Here is a 21,295-nt window from a genome sequence, read left to right on the forward strand (position 1 = left end):
ACAAGAGCATTAGTGAGGCGAGGCACTGATGTTGGCCGATTAGGCCTGGCTCAACTCAAATTCATCCCAAAGATGTTTCGATGGCGTTGAGGTCAGGGCTCTGTGCAGGCCAGTCAAGTTCTTCCACACCGATCTTCAAACTTTTTCTGTATGGACAATGCACGGGGGCATTGTCATGCTGAAACAGTAAGGGGCATTCCCCAAACTGTTGCAAGCACAGAATCGTCTAGAATGTCATTGTGTGCTGTAGCGTTACCACTTCCCCTCATTGAAACTAAGGGGCCTTAGACTGAACCATAGAAGAAAAAAAAAAAGAAAAAAAAACTCCAAACTTTAGTAGGCATCACGCATTGGTGCAGGTACGGGTCTCATGGCATCCGCCAAACCCAGATTTGTCCAGCATACTGCCAGATGGTGAAGCGTGACTCATCACGCTCGCCGCCATTGGACTTTGGCTTTACACCACTCCAACCGAGGACAGACAATTTTTACGCCTCAGCAGTCCCGTTCTGTGAGCTTGTGTGGCCTACCACTACGCGACTGAGCTGTTGATCCTAGACATGTCCACTTCAATACCAGCACTTGGAATTGATTGGAAAAACCTGCTAGCTAGTTAAAATGGGTTGGTTAGCCATCTAAATTGTCAAGACTTGGTTGTAGAGGAAATAAATAAATATCTGCTTCGCACTTTTGAGAACGCGCACCATGGCTTCACCGCCACATCTGAACAAGGTCTAGCAATGTTCTCTAAAACAAAGCCCAGCGATGTACTCATTCTGCCAGTTACATTGAAAAAGTGTCTTAGAACAGAAGCAAATGGACAATAGAAACTCTTGCTACATTTGCATCTATTAGTTTAAACAAATACACCTCAGTTTCCAGTTATGCTGCACCCTTCCTAATGCACACCCCATACACGGTGCATTCGGAAAGTATTCAGACCCCTTCCCCTTTGTTACATTAGCCTTATTCTAAAAACGATTAAAATCTCAATCTACACATATTACTCCAAAATGACAAAGTGAAAACCGGTTTACAAATGTGTAAAAATAAAAAGCTGAAATATATATTACATTTAAGTATTCAGACCCTTTGCTATGAGACTCAATTGAGCACAGGTGCATCCTGTTTACATTGATCATCTGAGACATTTCTACAACTTGAGTCCACCCGTGGTTAATTCCACATTTGGAAAAGCGCACACCCACCTATATCTATTAAAAAAATAATAATGTAAGTACCACAGTTGTCAGTGCATGTCAAGCAAAAACCAAGCCATGAGGTCGAAGGAATTGGCAGTAGAGCTCCGAGACAGGATTGCGTCAAGGCCCAGATTTGGGGAAGGGTACCAAAACATTTCTGCAGCATTGAAGGTCCCCAAGAACACCGTGCCCACAATTCTTAAATGGCAGAAATTTGGAACCACCAAGACTCGTTTATGGTTCATTCCTAGAGCTGATCGCCCTGCCAAACTGAGCAATCGGGGGAGAAGGACCTTGGTCAGGGAGGTGACCAAGAAATCAAGTGACTTACAGAGCGCCAGAGTTCCTCTGGAGAAAGAACCTTTCAGAAGGACAACCATCCCTGCAGCATTCCACCAAATCAGGCCTTTATGGTGGAGTGGCCAGACAGAAGCCAGTCTTCAGTAAATGGCACATGACAGCCCGCTTGGAGTTTGCCAAAAGGTACCTAAAGATTGACCATTAGAAATAAGACTATGGTCTGATGAAGCCAAGATTGAACTCTTTGCCTGAATGCCAAGCATCACATCTGGAGGAAACCTGGCACCATCCCTACGGTGAAGCATGGTGGTGACAGCATCATTCTGTGGGGACGTTTTTCAGCGGCAAGGACTGGGAGACTAGTCAGGATTGAGGGATAGATGAACGTAGCAAAAACAGAGATCCTCCAGAGCGCTCAGGACCTCAGACTGGGGTGAAGGTTCACCTTCCTACAGGACAACAACCAAGCATACAGCCAAGAAAACACAAGAGTGGCATCGGGACAAGTTTCTGAATGTCCTTGAGTGGCCCAGCCAAAGCCCACACTTTAACCCAATCGAAAATCTCTGGAAAAACCTGAAATTAGCTGTGCAGCGAAACTACCCAGCCAACTTGAGGCTCTGCAGAGAACCTCGCCAAATACAGGTGTGCCAAGCTTGTAGCGTCTCACCCAAGAAGACTTCGAGGCTGTAATCACTGCAAGAGGTGCTTAAACAAAGTACAAAGTGCCAAACTGCCCCTGGAAGCAACATCAGCACAAGAATGGTTTGCCTGGAAAATTCATGGGTTTCCATGGCCGAGCAGCCACACACAAGCCTAAGATCACCATGCACAATGCCAAGTGTCGGCTGGAGTGATGTTAAGCTCGCCGGCATTGGACACTGACTGACTTTTGAAATTTACTCCAAAGAACACGTTTCCAGTGTCTGGTGTGGCCACCAGGTGCATTAAGTACTGCAGTGCATCTCCTCGTCATGGACTTTGCCAGTTCTTGCTGTAAGATGTTTCCCACCTCTTCTCTTCTACCAAGGCACCTGCTAGTTGCCGGCCATGGCAAAACACTGACATTCCTGTCTTGCAGGATATCAAGCACAGAACGAGCAGTATGGCTGGTGGCATTGTCATGTCAGGATGTGCCTGCAGGAAGGGTACCACATGAGGGAGGAGGATGTCTTCCCTGTAACGCACAGCATTGAGATTGCCTGCAATGACAAACTCAGTCCGATACTGTGACACCACCCCAGACCATGACGGACCCTCCACCTCAATCCCGCTCCAGAGTACAGGCCTCGGTGTAACGCTCATTCCATCGACGATAAACACGAATCCGACCATCACCCCTTGTGAGCCAAAACCACGACTCGTCAGTGAAGAGCACTTTTTGCCAGTCCTGTCTGATCCGGTCTGGACGGTGGGTTTGTGCCCAACGTTGTTGCCTATGTCTGATGAGGACCTGCCTCTACAACAGGCCTACAAGCCCTCAGTCCAGCCTCTCTCAGCCTATTGTGGACAGTCTGAGCACTGATGGAGGGATTGTGCGTTCCTGGTGCAACTCAGGCAGCTGTTGCCATCTTGTACCGGTCCCACAGGTGTGATGTTCGGATGTACCGATCCTGTGCAGGTGCTGTTACAGTCTGCAGGTGCTGTTACAGTCTGCCGCTGCGAGGACGATCAGCTGCCCATCCTGTCTCCCTGTAGCGCCGTCTTAGGCGTCTCACAGTACAGACATGGCAATTTATTGCCCTGGCCACATCTGCAGTCTTCGTGCAGCATGCCTAAGGCACGTTCACACAGATGAGCAGGGCAGCTTTCTTTTGGTGTTTTGCAGAGTCAGTAGAAAGGCCTCTTTACTGTCCTAAGTTTTCATAACTGACCTTAATTGCCTACCGTCTGTACGACCGTTCTACAGGTGCATGTTCATCAATTGTTTATAGTTCATTGAACAAGCATGGGAAACAGTATTTAACCCCTTTACAATGAAGATCTGAAGTTATTTGGATTTTTATGAATTATTTTTGAAAGACAGGGCCCTGAAAAAGGGACGTTTCTTTATTTGCAAGCGTTTATAATGTTGCTATCTTGGATGGTCATTATTTGCACCCATAGCCGTCTATGAATTTGAGAGTGGTTACATTTCTCCAGCCTCATCCCTCAGATTATTTAGCTAAACAGGGGAACCTCTTATAGTTTCAACTGCTGATTGTTGCTTTTTAAAAAAAGTTTTTTTAAAAGGGCAGCAGTGTATTTTGAACGCACAACCCCTCCACGTTTTTCAACTAAACGCTCAGACCACTACTGTTTTCGATTAATTGAACGTAATACTACATTTTTTCATACTGAACACAGCCCTGAGGATAATCTCATTTTGGGAACATATTAAAACATTCAGTGAAAATAAAAGGGGAGTTTAAAACTACCACTGACAAACATTGAATTTGATAGAAAGTTATTTCACAGTGGAGTACAATTTGAGCTGAAGTTGCCAAACTCTAACACACCTCTGATAGTGTCACTGAGGGCTGATTGTGAGAGGAACACTGTTCTGTGCTGTACCTTTGGTGTGCTGGTCACCAGGAAGCTGAGGGCCTGGGAGAAGGCCTGCTCTGCGTTGCGGCATCGCTGGTCGGCCAGGGCCATGTGGGCATCCTGCACAGCTGACATCAGTGCATCCCGCACACTAGGGTCTCTGGAGCTGCCAGATACCGCCTGAGTGGGAAGGGGTATCAGTGAGTCACTAATAATCACACAAGTTGGTTTAGAAAAAACACTTTCCGTGTGAAAACTACTTCAGAAGATCATGCATCAATCCTAGCTGACGTGTTCTTTGTGGTAAAAACGATTATGGGATGAATGTACAAACTGTTTCAGAGCCAGGGAGGTGGTGGGTTAAACTCGCAAGAGGAAGGTGCGGAGGCCACAGTACATTTGCATGCCATTAGTAATGTAGTTATGGCAAGAAATACAAGGAAGGAAAAGCATCCAGCGTTGTGAAATCCTGTTTGACTTGTGACAATGACCTCATGTTACATGACGGTCTACCTTTTCCTTTGACTGCTGGTTTCTGTTCTTCCCTTTCGTTTTCTCTGAAGAGGAGGGCTCCGGTTTGCTGCTATTTTTATCAGCCATTTCACTGAAAAGAAACAGATCACTTTTAGGTGTTGACAATGCTAACTTCTGAGTAGCCTACCGTCAATTACACAGCACAAAAACTTGATATCTCCAGTGTTACTTAAGGCCGACCAAAAACAGGAAATCACCCAAGTATGCAAGGGTGTGCACAGAGCAGTAGGCAGTTGGTGTGCCACGTGATTCGACAAGCACTGTCAAGCATTAATCAAGTTAGCACACAACTTGCAAACAAAGGTGCGCCGTATGTGCTTTCCCTATACACAATTTTAAAAGAACAGATTCAGATTCTTGGTAGCGTTCAATAAAGCAGAAAATATCCATTGCTTCCGATAAAGCCTAAATTACTTTCCACTGTTAGGGTGGACCAAAAATCTTACATTTGTCATCATACTGTTCATTAGTGTTGTCATGATACCAGAATTTTTGGTTTGGTATCACAATTCCAAGGCAGAAAGGCATATTATTAGCCGTAGTCATAGAATGCACTTGACCCAGACAGACCCAGAGTTCAATATCATTAAAAGTTTAATTTTTTCAACACATGCATTAATGAATCAAATTTGACTTATTTTTACCAAAACTACATAACAGTAATCATTTGAATGGTGAATCTCAACTGATAAACTGGGGAAATTAAGTAGCCTAGGCCTATTCACAATACAGTTGAAAGCATACTAAATAGGTGTGCGCATGCATTGAGTTAGAGTTTGTTTTGGCTGATTTCATGGACCTACAGATGAAAAACAATCTGCATCGCTTCCATGTGGGACTTATATTATACTGATCAACAACATTTACATGGAAGAAGCTATCTTTAATAAAAGTGTACGCGCTCTTTAAGAACCATGTCATTATTCACACACTCAGTTTGAGGTTTGAGCAAAGGCGGGGAGATGAATTTAATAAATGGTGACAATCAGCTTTGAAAATCTGAAATAATTTGCTTTACCATTCGCATACTATCAAACAAGGTACTGAATTTATGTTAGCTTCAGCTGTAAGGCAGCAAAGAAAGTTAGCCTATAAAGCTAGAAGCTACCAGTATCATCTTGCATTTTAAAGTGTTCCAGCATGTAATGGAAAATCTTTACCGGTAAGAGGCATTAGAAGACAAATTAATATTACCAATTGAACAACATCTATTGAAGAATAAAAATCAATGTTAGCGTTTACATAGCTGGCCATAAATGGTGCGTTTTACTTTATAGGTTGGTTATGTAGGCTTCTAACGCATTGCTTTCAACTACATAATACAATTAAGAGATATATATATATATATATATATATATATACATCTTTACATTAAAAACAACTCAATCAGTAAATGACATGAAACATTTGACAGATGAACCGAAAGTAAAAATCTAGTACCGAACAATTCAGGTTCTAGTATCGAAAAACGACTGAAGTTTAAGTATACCGAGCAACACCCTACTGTTCATACGCATTAACTTTAACACACTAGTAATGCCCGTTTGGGGTCAATATACTCCTTTAAAAATCGTTCATCCCCAATCAACAGCAGACCTGGTATTTTGGTCTGGCAATGGTGAGCCTAATGTATTACAAACCCGGAAAACAAATCGAACATAAAACTCACACTTTCATCTCTTTAGGCACCTTGGTATTATCCACCGAATGTGCTCTTCTTGTACCTTTCACCAAGGAGAAAAGGGTTAGCTTCTGAAAACATGAGGCTCCCAGTGAAAACAGCAACTTGGCAAAGAAAGTGGTAGCGTGTGTTCTTAAAGAGACAGCTCAAGGAAGTCAAAACAACCAAAAGATTATGATAGGCTGAACCTGTTAGGTATTGACATACGCAGCCGACTCATATCAAAAGCATCTCATGGAACCTAAAAATCTGCATTGTATTTACCACAAACTAAAAAGCCAAACTATATTTGCTTCCATTTATACTGAACAAAAATAAACTAAATTTCAAACACTTTGCTGAGTTACAGTTCATATAAGGAAATCAGTCAACTGAAAAAGTCGTTATCTATGGATCTCTATGGATTTCACATGACTGGGCAGGGGAGCAGCCATGGGTGGGCTGAGCCCCACCAACTGAGGAGCCAGGTCTAGCCAATCAATGATTTCCCCCCACAAAATGCTTTATTACAGACAGAAGTACACCACCACCCCCCCCCCACCACACACACACGTAATGATCATATTTAATCAGCTTCTTGATATGCCACACCTTTCAGGTGGATGAATTATCCTGACAAAGGATAAAATGCTCAGACAGGCATTAAAACAACAAGCACAAATTGAGAAATAATAAATTGGTGCACACTGAACATTTCTGGGATCTTTTTCAACTTATGAAACGAGCACATAACACGTTGAGTTTACATTTGTTCAGTGGATATCAACCCAAACAGAAGACTTAATTTCTAGCAAAACAGAAATAGCCAAAAACATCCTACCTGGTTGTGTCTGGCTTTCCACCTTGACTTCCAAGCCCTGTGTTCAAGGACATGAAAAACATCAGAAATAAACAATAACTAAAACACAGGGAAAAAATATTGAAAAACAAGATGCAACCATTTCTGTTCGAGTTAGTTCATATACAATCTGCCAATTGGAGAGAAAAAATAAGAAAAATAATCAGTAGACCCTAATATATGGATTTCATATGACTGGGAATACTGGTATAAAATCAGTTTGTCACAGATAGTTTAAAAAAAAAAAAAAAAAAAAAAAGGTAGCGGCATTGAGCAGGAAACCAGTCAGTATCTGGCCGCCACCATTTGCCTCATGCAGCACGACATCTTTTGCATAGAGTTGATCAGGCTGTTGATTTTGACCTGTGGAATGTTGTCCCACTCCTCTTCAATGGCTGTGCCAAAATACTGGATATTGGCAGGAACTGGAACACGGCGATCCAGAGCATGCCAAACATGCTCAATGGGTGACCGTGCAGTCAGAAAGTATTTAGACCTCTTTACAGACATTACAACCTTATTCTAAAATAAAATAAATTTGAATTTCTCTTCTACACACACCATAACAAAGTGAAAACAGGTTTAAAAATAAAATACTGTATTTACATAATTTCTCAGACCCTTCGCTATGAGACGGAATTGAGCTCAGGCGCATCATGTTTCCATTGATCATCCTTGGAGGCGTTTCTAAAACGTGATTAGAGTCCAGCTGTGGAAAATTCAATTGACTGGACATGATTTGGAAAGGCACACAGCTGTCTATATAAGGTCCCACAGTTGGCAATGCATGTCAGAGCAGAAACCAAGCCATGAGGTCGAAGGAATTGTCTGTAGAGCTCCGAGACAGGATTGTGTCAAGGCACAGATCTGGGGAAGCATACAAAAAATACAAAGCATACCAAGTCTGCATCATTGAAGGTCCTCAAGAACACAGTTGAGCAATTGGGGGAAGGGCCTTGGTCAGGGAGGTGACCAAGAACCCAGATGGTCACAGAGCTCCTCTGTGGAGATGGGAGAACCTTCCAGAAGGACAACCATCTCTGCACCACTCCACTAAAAGCAGGCCTTTATGGTAGACTGGCCAGACGAGCCACTCAGTAAAAACACACGACAGCCCACTTGGAGTTTGCCAACAGGCAACTAAAGGACTCAGACCATGAGCCACAAGATGCTCTGGACTGATGAAACCAAGATTGAACTCTTTGGCCTGAATGGCAAGCAGCACGTCTGGAGGAAACCTGGCACCATCCCTAAGGTGAAGCATGGAGGTGTCAGCATTATGCTGTGGGATGTTTTTCAGTGGCAGCAACTGAGACTAGTCAGGATTGAGGGAAAGATGAATGGAGCAAAGCAGAGATCATTGATGCAGTCCTGAGCGCTCTGGAGTAGGTTCTCAGACTGGGGCGAAGGTTCACCTTCCAACAGGCCAACAACCCTAAGCACACAGCCGAGACAACGCAGGTGTGGATTCTGAACAAGTCTCGGAAAGTCCTTGAGTGATCCAGCCAGAGCCCAGACTTGGTGGACATCGCTAGAGAGACCTGAAAATAGCTGTGCAGCGACGCTACCCATCCAACCGGAGCGCTTGAGGGGATCAGCAGAGAAGAACGGGAGAAACTCCCCAAAATACAGGCGTGCCCAGCTTATAGAGTCATACAAGAGACTCGAGGCTGTAATCGCTGCCAAAGATGCTTTAAAGTACTGCGTAAAGGGTCTGAATACTTACGTACATTTTATATCAGTTTACTTTTGATAAATTCTAAAAACCTGATTTTGCTTTGTCATTATGGGGTATTGTGTGTATATTGAGGACATATGTAACCTGTGGAAAGGCGTCTGAATACTTCCCAAATGCAATGCATGTCTGGTGGGTATGCAGGCCATGAAAGAACTGGGGCATTTTCCACTTCCAGGAATTGTGTCCAGAGCCGTGTGACATGGGGCTGTGCATTATCACACAGAAACAATGGGCTTCAGGATTTCGTCCCGGTATCTCTGCATTCAATTTGACATCGATAAAACGCAATTGTGTTCGTAGCCTTTGCCTGCTAATGCCATAACCCCACCATGGGGCACTCTTCACAACTTTGACGTTAGGATACCGTTCACCCACACGACGCCATCTGCCCGGGAGTTGATTTAGCCGTGAAGAGCACACTTCTCTAGTGTGCCAGTGGCCATCGAAGGTGAGAATTTGCCCATTGAAGTCTTATGACGCAGAACTGCAGACAGGTCAAGACCCTGGTGAGGATGACAAGCACGCAGATACGCTTCCCTGAGACGGTTTCTAACAGTTTCTGGATTTGCACAACCAAAGAATTTCTGCAGTTTCATCAGCTGTCCGCGTGGCTGGTCTCAGGCCATGCCGCAGGTAAAGCAGCCGGATGTAGAGGTCCTGGGCTGGCGTGGTTACACATGGTCTGCGGTTGAGGCCGTTTGGATGTACTGCCAAATTTTCTAAAACATTCAATTTTCATAACAGCTCGTGGTGGACATTCCTTCAGTCAGCATACCACTTGTACTCTCCCTCAAAAGATTGAGATATGTGCACATTTTAGAGTTGCCTTTTGTCCCGAGCACAAGGTACAGCTGTGTAATGACCATGCTGTTTAATCAACTTCTTGTGGATGGATTATCCTGGCAAAGGAGAAATCCTCAAACAGGGATGTAAACATTTGTGAACCAAATTTGAGAGAAATAAGGTGTATGGAAATTTCTGGCCTCTTATTTTAACTCATGAAAGCAACAGTTATGAATGTTCTGTTTATATTTCTTCAGTGTATTTGGTCTGCATAACATGCCTAACAGTATTACTCACAAACAAGACTTTAGAAACATTAATGTCCATGAGATGACGTCAATGCTTTAGCTTATCAAACAGCTCATTGATCAGTGCACAACACAAAGCAATCACCAGTTGCTGTAGTTGAAACTACTCTTGGATTAAGTCCTGTTTTGTACTCTACAAGGACTGTTGTGGACAAAATGCATCATCCTTAATGCAATTCATAAATTAGGGTACTGAAAGTTGAGGCTCAGGTCTGAGTAACTGACCTTGTTCCCAGGAACAGTGTTTTTAGCAGAAGGCTCAACCTTACTGGTGGGTTTAGCGGCCTGTTGTGACTCTGTAGTGTCTGCTCTGGTGTTACTCTCTGTCCTGTAGATAACAGTAAAACACCAGGTTAACAACTTCAAAATGATCAACAAATGCATGATTGCCGTTGGTTCGTAAACACTTGTATAATACTGTACATACCTTTTACTTGAAACTTTCTTAGCTGCAGTTTTATTTGATCTTCCAGCTAGAAATGAATAGTTTGTAAACATGAAAAGAAATATAAAATCAAAGATAATGCATAGACAATGATCTAGCAAAACCAGACTACCTCCAACAAACAATTATAAACTTAGAACAATTGAGGAACAAGCAGGGATGCAAACTGGTGAGAGCCCAACAAGGTGACACTTTGCGTTGCACTGAAACATGCAACAAAAAAAAGAACGGGAAAAAAAGAATCCCTGCTAAGGGGAAACGCAGATTAACTAATTAAAACATATGCGCTACATGATCAGTCTAAAATAAAGTGATTAATGTAACCCTAACTCACAGCTAAAAAAAAAATCGTAAGGAAAGCAATGTTATGTTGCCTAGACTATTGCAAGTAACTCATTTGTATCTTGCAGTTAGCCATTTATAATAGGTGTGTGGTCACAAGTGCTCTAAGTATTACACTTAAGGAAAAAACATCTTAAGTAGAAATATAATTAAACAGGCATTATATTTTTGCTCTATTATAGTGCCCACTACAGTAGACGTCGATCAAGTGCACGAGGCTACATGTGTGCAAAAATAACATTCAGTAAAATAATTAATAATTCCCTGTTGGGGATTAATCAGAATAGTTGGGTAACATAGATAAGATGTTCTATTTTCATTATATGCTTGTGAGTTACTTCTCATTTAGAATGTCTCTTGTTGTACTATAGTGGTGGCCATTTGCAGTTATCCTTTCTCTGTCATGGGGTCAGTTACTTGGGCCGCAGAGAGGGGAGAGGTCAAGCTTGTCTTCATATCTTTTAAACCATGTTAAAGGATGATTGAGGGGGAACCAATTATCTCTTGGCTCCACAATGTCTGTGTGCCAGTCACTGTGTCTCAGTGATCTTGTCCAGGAGGGGTGTATTTGATATATGCCTGTTGATGAGGTTTTGTTTTATGGTCCTGAGTGGTACCAAGAGCGAGATAAGAACATAGTTTAGGAGACAAAGCTGAACGATTGCCAGACAGCATTGGCTGTAAATTATGTGTGTCTTTGCTATAAAGGATCTCAGTTGCAATGTGTAAGGACTCAGAATTCATTTATAGACAATGAATTAATCTGTGAGTCACAGGGTTGTGATGGAGCTCATAGAATTAAAAGATGGACTTCATGATAACTCTGACTTGTGGTTTGCTCTCATGATTTGGTAAATACAGGACATTTCCACTACACCCCTCTCACACGTTACTGTCAAGTTCAACACAAAAGCAATATCTTTGGGCTACACTGCACGTTATTACATTGTACACTTCTGCCTGTGGACATGTGTTCTACAATGTGCCAGCAGAGCATGATACCCTTAGTTGGCATAATTGATCTCGTTGTCTTTCAGGCAGAGAGCACACCTGGCATACCCCTTTTTATTCACCGTATTTAAAAGAGGGAAAAAGTGTGGCATTTCTTTCACCTATATTGGCATCCAGCATAAGCCAGGCCCAGCTACACTTGATCTCCAAATCCACGTGTAACGCCTCATTTTGACCTAATTCTCTCACTCTGAAAACAAACCACATACTGTAGCGGGAAAACCGTAGTTAGTATGTTAACATGTCAGATTGCCAGGTTCCAGTAAGCAATGAACACATTGTAACATGAGGAAAGGTGTTGTGCCGAACTACTACCCCCCCCCCCCCCCCCCAAAATTAATCATTAAAATCTGTGTGTTATATTAAACAGAGGGAGTAAAATGTAGGCAAGCAATAAACATTTAAAAACTAGTTGAGTAAGGCATGGGAGAGTTGACAAATTTTGGCAAAGAGATTTATTTAGACTAATACACTTGAAACAAATAGCCAAAGCGAAAACTCCAGACATCACTAGTGCCTCCCCTGCGATCAAATCACCATAAAAATAAAATGCAGCCTAAAGTGATCATTGAAATGTAGGCTAAACTGACAATGGAATGAAAAGCAGAAATCTCAACTAGCAAGCAAGTCACAGCAATGAATAATTAAGTGTGTTGACATGGGGGGAATTTGGCACAACGGCAAGGAGTCATACCTGTTAATACTATACTGCATTGGTTAGGTTACTAACGTTAGCTAGCTGTCTGACTTTATCAGGCAGCTAATTTTCAGACAAACTCAATTATTTGATCAGCTAAATTGGCTAATGTGGCTCAACATTTTTCTGGCTAGCTAACGGATTATTCAATCCAGCTACTATAGCAAGATACTTAACAATACTTGTTCCACCACACTTTCTCCCTCACCTCAAACTTTCCAAATGCCAATTGTTCAGTTACAGCTCATGAAGTATGCTTCATCAACTTATTACCCGTCTCCGTGGTCAGGCTTCTCGCCCACCGCTTCACTATCGTTCAGGCTCGCGCTGGTTTACAAACGCGCATCACTCGCTGGTTTATGAGACTCAACTGAGCTCAGGCGCATCCTGTTTGATCGCACCCATTGATCATCCTTGAGGTGTTTCTAAAACTTGATTAGAGTCCAGCTGTGGAAAATTCAATTGATTGGACATAATTTGGAAAGGCACACCTGTCTATATATGGTCCCACAGTTGATAGTGCATGTCAGAGCAAAAACCAAGCCATGAGGTCAAAGGAATTGCCCACAGAGCGCCGAGACAGGATTATGTTGAGGCACAGATCTGGGGAAGGGTACCATAAAATTTCACAGCATTGAAAGTCCCCAAGAACACAGCAGCCTCCATTATTAAATGGAAGAAATTTGGAAACACCAAGACTCTTCAAACTGAACAATCAGAGGAGAAGGGCCTTGGTCAAGGAGGTGACCAAGAACACAATGATCACTGACATGGCTCCAGGGCTCCTCTGGGAGAACCTTCCAGAAGGACAACCATCTCTGCACCACTCCACCAATCAGGACTTTAAGGTAGAGTGGCCAGACGGAAGCCACTTTTTTTTAAGGTACCACAGCCGGCTTGGAGATGACCAAAAGGCACCTAAAGACTCAGACCATGAGCAACAAGATTATCTGGTCTGATGAAACCAATTGAACTTAAGCCTGAATGCCAAGTGTCAAGTCTTGAGGAAACCTGGCACCATCCCCAATTCATCAATGCGTATGCTATGATGCAGGTAAAGTTGCCTCGCGCACCTACAGTGCTGGTCATAAATAAAGCTAGCTCATGGGTGCAAGCAATGCTCTTCCCCAAAAACAGCTTTCTATAGCTACTGAAACAGCTATTTAGTTAGAAAAACAACATCTAGGTGTCATCTAAAATAAACAATTTATAGTTTGATTAATGGCGGCCGGACCCATCTATGTGAAGCTAGCCACAATGAGGATTAGCCACAATAGTGAACTTTGCGGTTAGCCTTCATTAAAAGTATGTCAATTCTATTTGTATTAATTTGCATCACTGTCAATGACACTTATTTTGAAGGCAAACCGCAAATTCAACTTGTGGCTAAACCTTGCTCTGGCTAGCTTAACACATACCCGGGCCGATCGAGCCTCACTTGCCGGATGAAGCTAGCTGGCTGCTTATTACGTTAGCTTTGGGGAGCCAGCCAGCCAGCTTCTTCAATAGAATAATACTTACAAGGATTCCTAAATCATTGCTAAGAATGGAAATGACTGCAGGTTCTACTGATCATTGTTTTCATGCTGTTGTATTGGTGCAACCTAGGTACCAAGCTAAAGCTAGCTACCCCAGAAGTTGCGGTCGAACAAATTATGCTTCATTACGAACATCGTTCATGGCTGGTGTTGACTGACTTTTGTAAAGCTTTGACATGCAAAGTCCCACAGTATGCATGTCGTGAAGCTATTACTGTGCAACTCCGGTAGGGTAACATCAGAAAAATAGCGCACTTGGTAGTGTTAACCAGTGCGCGACCAGTTGGCAAAAGCCATCACCACCCACGACAGTTGATTGTCAAGGGCAATGAATTCTATTATCTTAACTTTAATGGATTTCACCATCGAGTTGTCTCACTGTTACTCTTTCCAATGACTGCTTGACCCAAACAGCAGACATTGTGGGCCAGTTTAGATGCTGTGTTGCACGTATAGCGCAACATTTTACATGTACCTTCGTTATAGAAGTTTGCACGTCAGCTTTGACGTCGGGCGTTAAAATAGACATCGGCCGATACCGATGTCGGCATTTTTAGATAATATCATCCGATTCCGATATGTTCACCAATATAGCGGAGTATCCCTAGTCTGAATACTTATGTTTAATACATTCCTAAAAACCTGATTTTGCTTTATCATTATGGGGAATTGTGTTAAGATTGGGGGAAAGCAATTTAATGCATTTTAGAGTAAGGCTGTAACATAAAATCTGGAAAGAGTCAAGGTGTCTGAATACTTTCCGAACCCACTGTAAACAGAGTTTGGATTAGCCACCCCCACTTCCTGCTATTGGATATGCAAAAAATCTATGGCAGTGCATCGGTCTTCGCATGAAGAATGATTTGCAAATGGGACAAGCTCTTGTTGGGAGGGTTTTTAACCATCCCTTTGATTTGTCATTGTAAATCGCTAGGAGATTTACAAGGCGCCAAATTAATCTTGGTAACCACAAGCTAAGTCTTACAATCTTCTCCAAATGTATCCTAGTAATTATGTTTTCCTAAATGATCAGATGGTTTTTAATATGAAGTTCTGTGGGCAAATTTCCCCGTTACCTTTGCGTTCCTCTGCCCAGTGGCACTTGCTCTCCTCTATCTCTATGTTGAACTTTACATGTTGCTGCAGCAGGTCCTTCATACCCTCTGGGTCAGCCTTGCACAGGGTCTGGCCCCACTCGTTGGCCTCTATTGCCTGCTTGTGTTCCCCCAGTAGGAACAGCGCCTCACAATACCGGTAGTGACCCTGCAATACACAGACCACAGAGGAAGGGAAGATGCCATCATTCACAGCATAGACATTTTAGGAATGACAGCACTTTGGGCATTAACATTCCATTACAATCACACACCATATCATTTTTGTAGAATGTTGAGCATTTCATGCCTCACTGAAAAAAAAATATGATTTCAAATCAATAGAACTAGCTTGCTGGTCAGTCAGAACATAGAGCTGACTAAAATGTATTCATTTCAACACCATCAGTGGGTTTGATCTTGGGATAGTTAGGGATTTTGGCAACGAAGCCACTTACCTACTTCCCCAGGGTCAGATGAACTTGTGGATACCATTTGTCTTCGCATTTGAAGTTTCCAACTAGCTTTATCAGAATTGTTAACTAGCATTAGCACAATGACTGGAATGGTATCCACAAGTTCATCTGACCCTGGGGATCATCATAAATCTCTAAATATCCCTTTAAGCTGAGGGCAATCGGAATGGAAATTCAGATGTGACCGTGGGATAATTGCATACCTTTGCCCACTCTGGTTGTATTAAAGTGGCTCGTTTTCCATCCCCAACAGCTTTTCTGTAACAAATGATGCCTTGATCATTAAACATGTTTAATGGGTCTGTATAAGTGTCCTACACAAACAGGTTTGTTTATCATATGTTTATAGTTTGAAGGACTTACAGATATTTTTCACTACGGATATAGCAAAGTGCTCGGTTCCCATAGATAATGTGGTTTTCAGGGCTAAAAAATAGACAGGATTATGTTATCAAACAAGAACTCCTTGACACACAAAAAAAATATTTATGAGTAGTTAAGTACACCATTCTGGTCCATTTTGACAGACCAAATGGGAAAGCGAGTCGTGATAAGTGGTCAAAGTAGCATTTACACTTCAGAGACATTTATGGTGCCATAAATGAACATGTTCAGCAGGGTGTTAGTCACTTGAATAAACAATTCAATCAAAAGGTACCGTGACAAACACATTGGGAAGCAGTAATGCACAGATAAGAGTACATGGGAAACAGCCTGACTTGATGCAATCACAGGCATATGTTATATTGTCCTCCAACATTCCAATAGTACGTAAATCCGATGTTAAAACCACCAAAAACACCACTTACTGATATCTGATGGCTTTTGAGTAACACTTGACTGCTGCATCATATTTCTTTTTCTGAAACTGATCATTTCCTCTAGTCTTCATCTCTTCACTTTTCTGAGGAAAGGAAGGAGAAGTTTTTTTTTTTTTAATTGACAAAATCCTAATACAAAACGCATGTCAGAATTAACCTACCCATCAACTTAGTTCAGAAAAAAAAAACATTACTATCAGGGGTTGGAACTGGTTCAGGGAATAGAACAAATTACTGGAAAATAACATTGAAGGAACAGAAAGAAAGTGATCCATAATCTTCCGGAACATAACCGTTATTTTAGAAGCATGGGAACCGGTTAATAAAAGTGATTTTATGTGATTTTTAGTCCCACAAAACTTAAGTGCCTATGCAAAGCCCACTGTTACTCAGAAACTCTAGTATCTACCTGTAATATGAAAACCGTTGCATGTTTAGGATACCTGCCCCTCCCAAAGAATAGACTACTGTCTTGATGTTACAAGCTTGATTCAGAAGATCGGTATGTTTAATTAGCTACAGAAGATTAGTATCCTTTACTAGCATTGAAAAAGTTATAGGCCTAGTTATCACATTGGATGTATTAACCACAAAATGGTAAGATGCATTTTAAATGCTGGTGCCGCTCTGCACACACACAAGATTGTTAGTTAGTTAACTCAAAAGGAAATGCAAAGTTCCACCACAGAAGCCACTCCTCCTATGTATAATTATGTGGACCTAATTCAAATAACGCATGTCATAAGATGCCCAGCGCTTCAAGCCTCATCAACCCTCTTTCTACCCACCTGCAAAATTTGACAAATTTTGCACCATAGGCTACTTGTCTGTCCATCACAAATGTAAACTAGTTTACCTGCTCTATCCACTGATTGGGTAATTCAATGAGCTAAATAAAAATGCATTTTACAGGTAAAACGATACAGTACTTTTTGGTTCGAACCAGTTCAGAACTTTATTTTGCTGATCGGAACGATTGTAGTAAATTTCCCAAATCGTCCCCATTTTCACAAAATAAGACAAGGGCACGAGTCCTTCAAGGTTGACAACATTATAAATTACAGGTTCTTACCTCAATAGACCATTGGCTGGGGTCCTGTGCAAGCTCTCGCATCATTTTTTTTCTGTCGACTCCCATGGCCTGTGTATAGTGGGCATCTGATGAGAGAAGTTCATGTTTGTATTTATTGGGACCCATTCACTGCTAACCAAGTTGCCCGAGTAGGATAAACGATGTCATATTTAATTGCACAGTGGTATTCTAGCCTATAGCCCAGTAATATTCAAAGTCGGTATCACACGGGAATTGTAGTTGGGGGGGCGGGGACAAAACAGTTAAGAAGAGAGATCAAAGCAAACTTTGCCACATGCGCCGAATATAAGTGTAGACCTTACCGTGAAACGCTTACTTACAAGCACTTCACGGTAAGGTCTACACTTGTATTCGGCGAGTGTGACAAAACAGTTAAGAATAGAAATGTTTCAGAAATAATATTTAAGGCATTTATTGGTTCTTAATTTGGATTAATTATATGTAAAGAATTGAATGTTATTTATGTAATAAAAAAATAAGGGATTCACAATTTAAGGTGGTGTCATTAGATTTGGGTAGTCTCCAGAAATTCTGGATTAAAAAAAACAAGGCCCCTGCTGATAAAGTTTGGCTATCACTGCCTATCTACCATGTTTCACCTTTCAGCCTCCACAAGCTACCTACCACTAAGCCCTAAACAGGCCTCAGTAGGTTAAGATCTAGTGTGAGAAGGCTGTAAAAACACATCGGTATGAGGCTTACAGACAGTACATCAGACCACCATATTAACAGCAATGGAGGACACACTGCCCGAAAGTGGTTCTTACACTCAGTGAAGATGAGCTGCAGGGCAGCAAAGCAGTTCCCTATGGGGCCCAGCTCCTGAACCCGCAGCTTGATGCGGGGCTCTCCTGTCCGCTCCAGCCAGCGTATTGCATCGTCCAGGACCTCCGGCACATGCTGGCCACAGAGAGGTACCAGTTAACAAAACACCTCTAGCCTTCACCATCATAACAACTTGTATAGCGCTGATTACAGAAAATTCTCAAAGCAAGAAAATCAATTGAGATGGTACAGATAGGGGATTAAACACCCCCATTTTGGCTTCAGATGAAAGGGTGGGGGTTGAAGGAGTTTGTATTGGAAAGAATGTAGCTTCAGCATAGGGGGCATCGATGGTACAGCCAGAGGAAGTCTGACAAAAAGGCCCTGACCACATCCACTTCTCCGGCAGACAGTTCCTCCATAGGTACAGGTCCTCAATTGCCAAACATGTAGCACCCACTTGGGTGATGCCACAGCTGCTGAAAAGCACATGAATAGCCACCACATCTTGGCTGTGGTTAAGAACAGTTCCTGAGCCTCTTCTCCCATCTCTGGACAGCATGCAGTACTTATTGTAATTCTTCCCGACAGATTAAACAAAGCCAGGGCTACATTATTTGAATCCAAACAGCCATCTAGCAATGAGACAAATATATACACATCCTTTACCCCAATTATGCAATGGAGTCAAGACCAAAAAAATGTAATGATAATTATGTACAATATTTACAGAGCTCTCTGCCTAGGCAACTCCACGGCAACCATAAGACAATACAGCAATCGGCGGGAAGTTCATGCTCACCGGGTTGCTAGATATTCCACATGACACAAGTCTTATAATGCAATCAACGATTCACATTTAAGAGCACAGAACAGGACGTTTCGGTGTCCTTTGCCTGGCTATGTACCAACAGGGTGTAAAAAAAATTTGTTGAGTTGTTAAAACAATGAATATTGCACCCCACTCTTTGGCTACCACAAACCGTAAGTAGAATGTTGCCCCATTTTCTAGGCATGAAGAGAACGAATGTTCTTGTATTCTTGTGAATAATTACTGTGCTGAGTGGATAGTTGGATAGTTCCATATTAGAAAAAGAAACCATGTTGCTCTATTAGGTAAGATATGAGCAAGAGAAAGCAGTGATGATACAGCATATTTGCATTTTCAGTGCACCATAGGCATACATTACACTTACCAAGTTAAATTTATTGCTTATCCAGATCATGTGCCTTGTTTGATCTTCTAATAACTGGAAGAGAAAACAAGTGACAACATGAGCCTTCAGGTTCAACACTGCAATTCCTGTATGGTTCCATTTATAGTAACAAAGACCTTACACATCCTTTTTCCATCGCTCTGAGGATAGCCTCCAATATTTCTATCTTGTGCAGTCTCTTCAGACTCAAGTCATTGCTGACACTAGAGAAAGTGAAAAGATAAAACCATGCACATTAACACTACTAAGGAACAACAAATGTGAGACAGGAGAGCTCATTAATTTGCAAGCCATTTTTCTTACTTTGAATCTAAGAAGCCAACTTGCACAGCCCAGCGTGTGGTGTTATGATTCTCTTGACGCAGCAGAATGTGGTACCAAAAGGCATACAATTTCATTAACTGGGCCGCCTTCTTTTTCAAAATGACAGGGATTTTATTCCATCGCTCATATATAACATCTGCAACATTAAACACAGTGTGATACAAGTGAAAATGTATGTTATTTTTTCCATGTAATTGTCAACCTCCACCTTGAATAGATGTTTTTAGTCTGATAGTGGAGGATCTGAGTCACGCCTGTCCACTCCCAATAGCCTTTCCACCCACAATTAGTGTGAGTCAGTGCTAGCTAGGTATTTATGTGTAAGGAACTAGCTAGTGTTCTACTTCTTACCTGGAGGTTGCAGGGCTACAAAGGGACTGTCTTTGTCATAGATCTGAGGAAGAACATGAGGTTAATAATGACGTACTGCCACGTATGTATTGCATTAGTAGTCCATTTTCAAATGGATCTAGTTAGCGCACCGGTCCTAACTTACTTCACTATTTAAAATTACAGTCAACCATCCTTGTTACTCACAAGTTTCGCCCCGTGTCTGATGTCGCAGTCCAAAAACTCTGGACCGGAGTCGGAATCTGACATTTTGGGAAGTCTGAAACAACAAGAATCGTAATAATTTAGCCCAATGATAATACACAATAACGTTAACTAAATAACATAGCGAACTGCGTTGTCAACAAACTAGCTATTATTACTCAACGAACGTGTACCAAGTTAACGTACCACATGTGAATATACAGCTAAAGCGGGCTAACTAGCTAGCTATGTTTGGAGATGACTAACGACGTTAATAACGTTCCTTAACTAAACCAAAATTATAGTTAACGTTAGTTCCGCGGAAAAATAACTTAGCTAACTAAGTTTACGTTAGCTAACGTTACAACTAAATTGATATCCATCTAATGGAGTCATTGTTTGGTTAGCTAACTGCAGATGGGGGAAGGGAACATCTGTCTGACTGCCAGAAGCCCCGAATTCACCTTGAAAGTTAGCTAACGTTAAGCAATCGTTTGGCTGGCTAGCTAGCAACTTGGCGCGGTTTTTTATTGGCTTTGCCGTGAAAAAAACAAACATTTAGAAATGTGGACACCGCGAACATTAAATACTGTTAACACGCTACAAAAAAATAAGGGACAGCACACACGGACCTACCTTCTTGTTCACTTGTCTTTTATGGCAACATGCTCAGTTTACCACAGAGCAGGAGTTGCTGATCATACGGCTACATTTCAAAATAAAAGTCCCGTATATTTTTTATTTTACTTGAACGTTACAGGACGTTAAATATACATGTACTGAAAAAAATAACAATATATTATTGAAATCAATTAACAAAGATCGTTTTACTGTCTCACTTTTTAAGCTAGTACACCAGTTAAATACCCAAATCTAACTGCCTGTCGCTCAGGACCTGACGCAAGGACATGCATATTATTGATACCATTTGAAAGGAAACACATTGACGTTTGTGGAAATGTGAATTTAATGTAGGACAATATAACACATTAGAGCTGGTAAAAGATAATACAAAGAAAAAAAGATGC

General features: G+C 41.8%; 1 protein-coding gene across 2 annotated transcripts in view; it reads right to left on the minus strand.

Annotated features, from left to right (window-relative positions):
• The window catches only part of LOC139423178 (tetratricopeptide repeat domain 3), a 32,547-nt gene extending 11,577 nt beyond the window's left edge, over positions 1 to 20,970 (minus strand). The window contains exons 1-18 of one of the 2 annotated variants that reach the window (XM_071174901.1): positions 20,904 to 20,970; positions 20,271 to 20,343; positions 20,085 to 20,127; positions 19,713 to 19,869; positions 19,531 to 19,612; positions 19,389 to 19,442; positions 18,195 to 18,327; positions 17,407 to 17,492; positions 16,323 to 16,417; positions 15,877 to 15,939; positions 15,717 to 15,771; positions 15,020 to 15,206; positions 10,338 to 10,383; positions 10,136 to 10,238; positions 7,064 to 7,100; positions 6,232 to 6,286; positions 4,542 to 4,632; positions 4,056 to 4,208 (exon numbers count right to left, since the gene is read on the minus strand). In XM_071174901.1, the coding sequence (XP_071031002.1) occupies positions 4,056 to 4,208; positions 4,542 to 4,632; positions 6,232 to 6,286; positions 7,064 to 7,100; positions 10,136 to 10,238; positions 10,338 to 10,383; positions 15,020 to 15,206; positions 15,717 to 15,771; positions 15,877 to 15,939; positions 16,323 to 16,417; positions 17,407 to 17,492; positions 18,195 to 18,327; positions 19,389 to 19,442; positions 19,531 to 19,612; positions 19,713 to 19,869; positions 20,085 to 20,127; positions 20,271 to 20,333 (1,503 nt within the window). In that variant the 5' untranslated portion in view covers positions 20,334 to 20,343; positions 20,904 to 20,970. Of the gene's footprint in view, positions 1 to 4,055; positions 4,209 to 4,541; positions 4,633 to 6,231; positions 6,287 to 7,063; positions 7,101 to 10,135; positions 10,239 to 10,337; positions 10,384 to 15,019; positions 15,207 to 15,716; positions 15,772 to 15,876; positions 15,940 to 16,322; positions 16,418 to 17,406; positions 17,493 to 18,194; positions 18,328 to 19,388; positions 19,443 to 19,530; positions 19,613 to 19,712; positions 19,870 to 20,084; positions 20,128 to 20,270; positions 20,344 to 20,474; positions 20,531 to 20,903 lie in introns of those variants that run through there. The other variant, XM_071174902.1, reaches the window with a different exon arrangement.
• Positions 20,971 to 21,295: the final 325 nt, after the last annotated feature.

Source organism: Oncorhynchus clarkii, chromosome 12 (assembly GCF_045791955.1).
Source record: "Oncorhynchus clarkii lewisi isolate Uvic-CL-2024 chromosome 12, UVic_Ocla_1.0, whole genome shotgun sequence".
Taxonomy (NCBI): domain Eukaryota; kingdom Metazoa; phylum Chordata; class Actinopteri; order Salmoniformes; family Salmonidae; genus Oncorhynchus; species Oncorhynchus clarkii.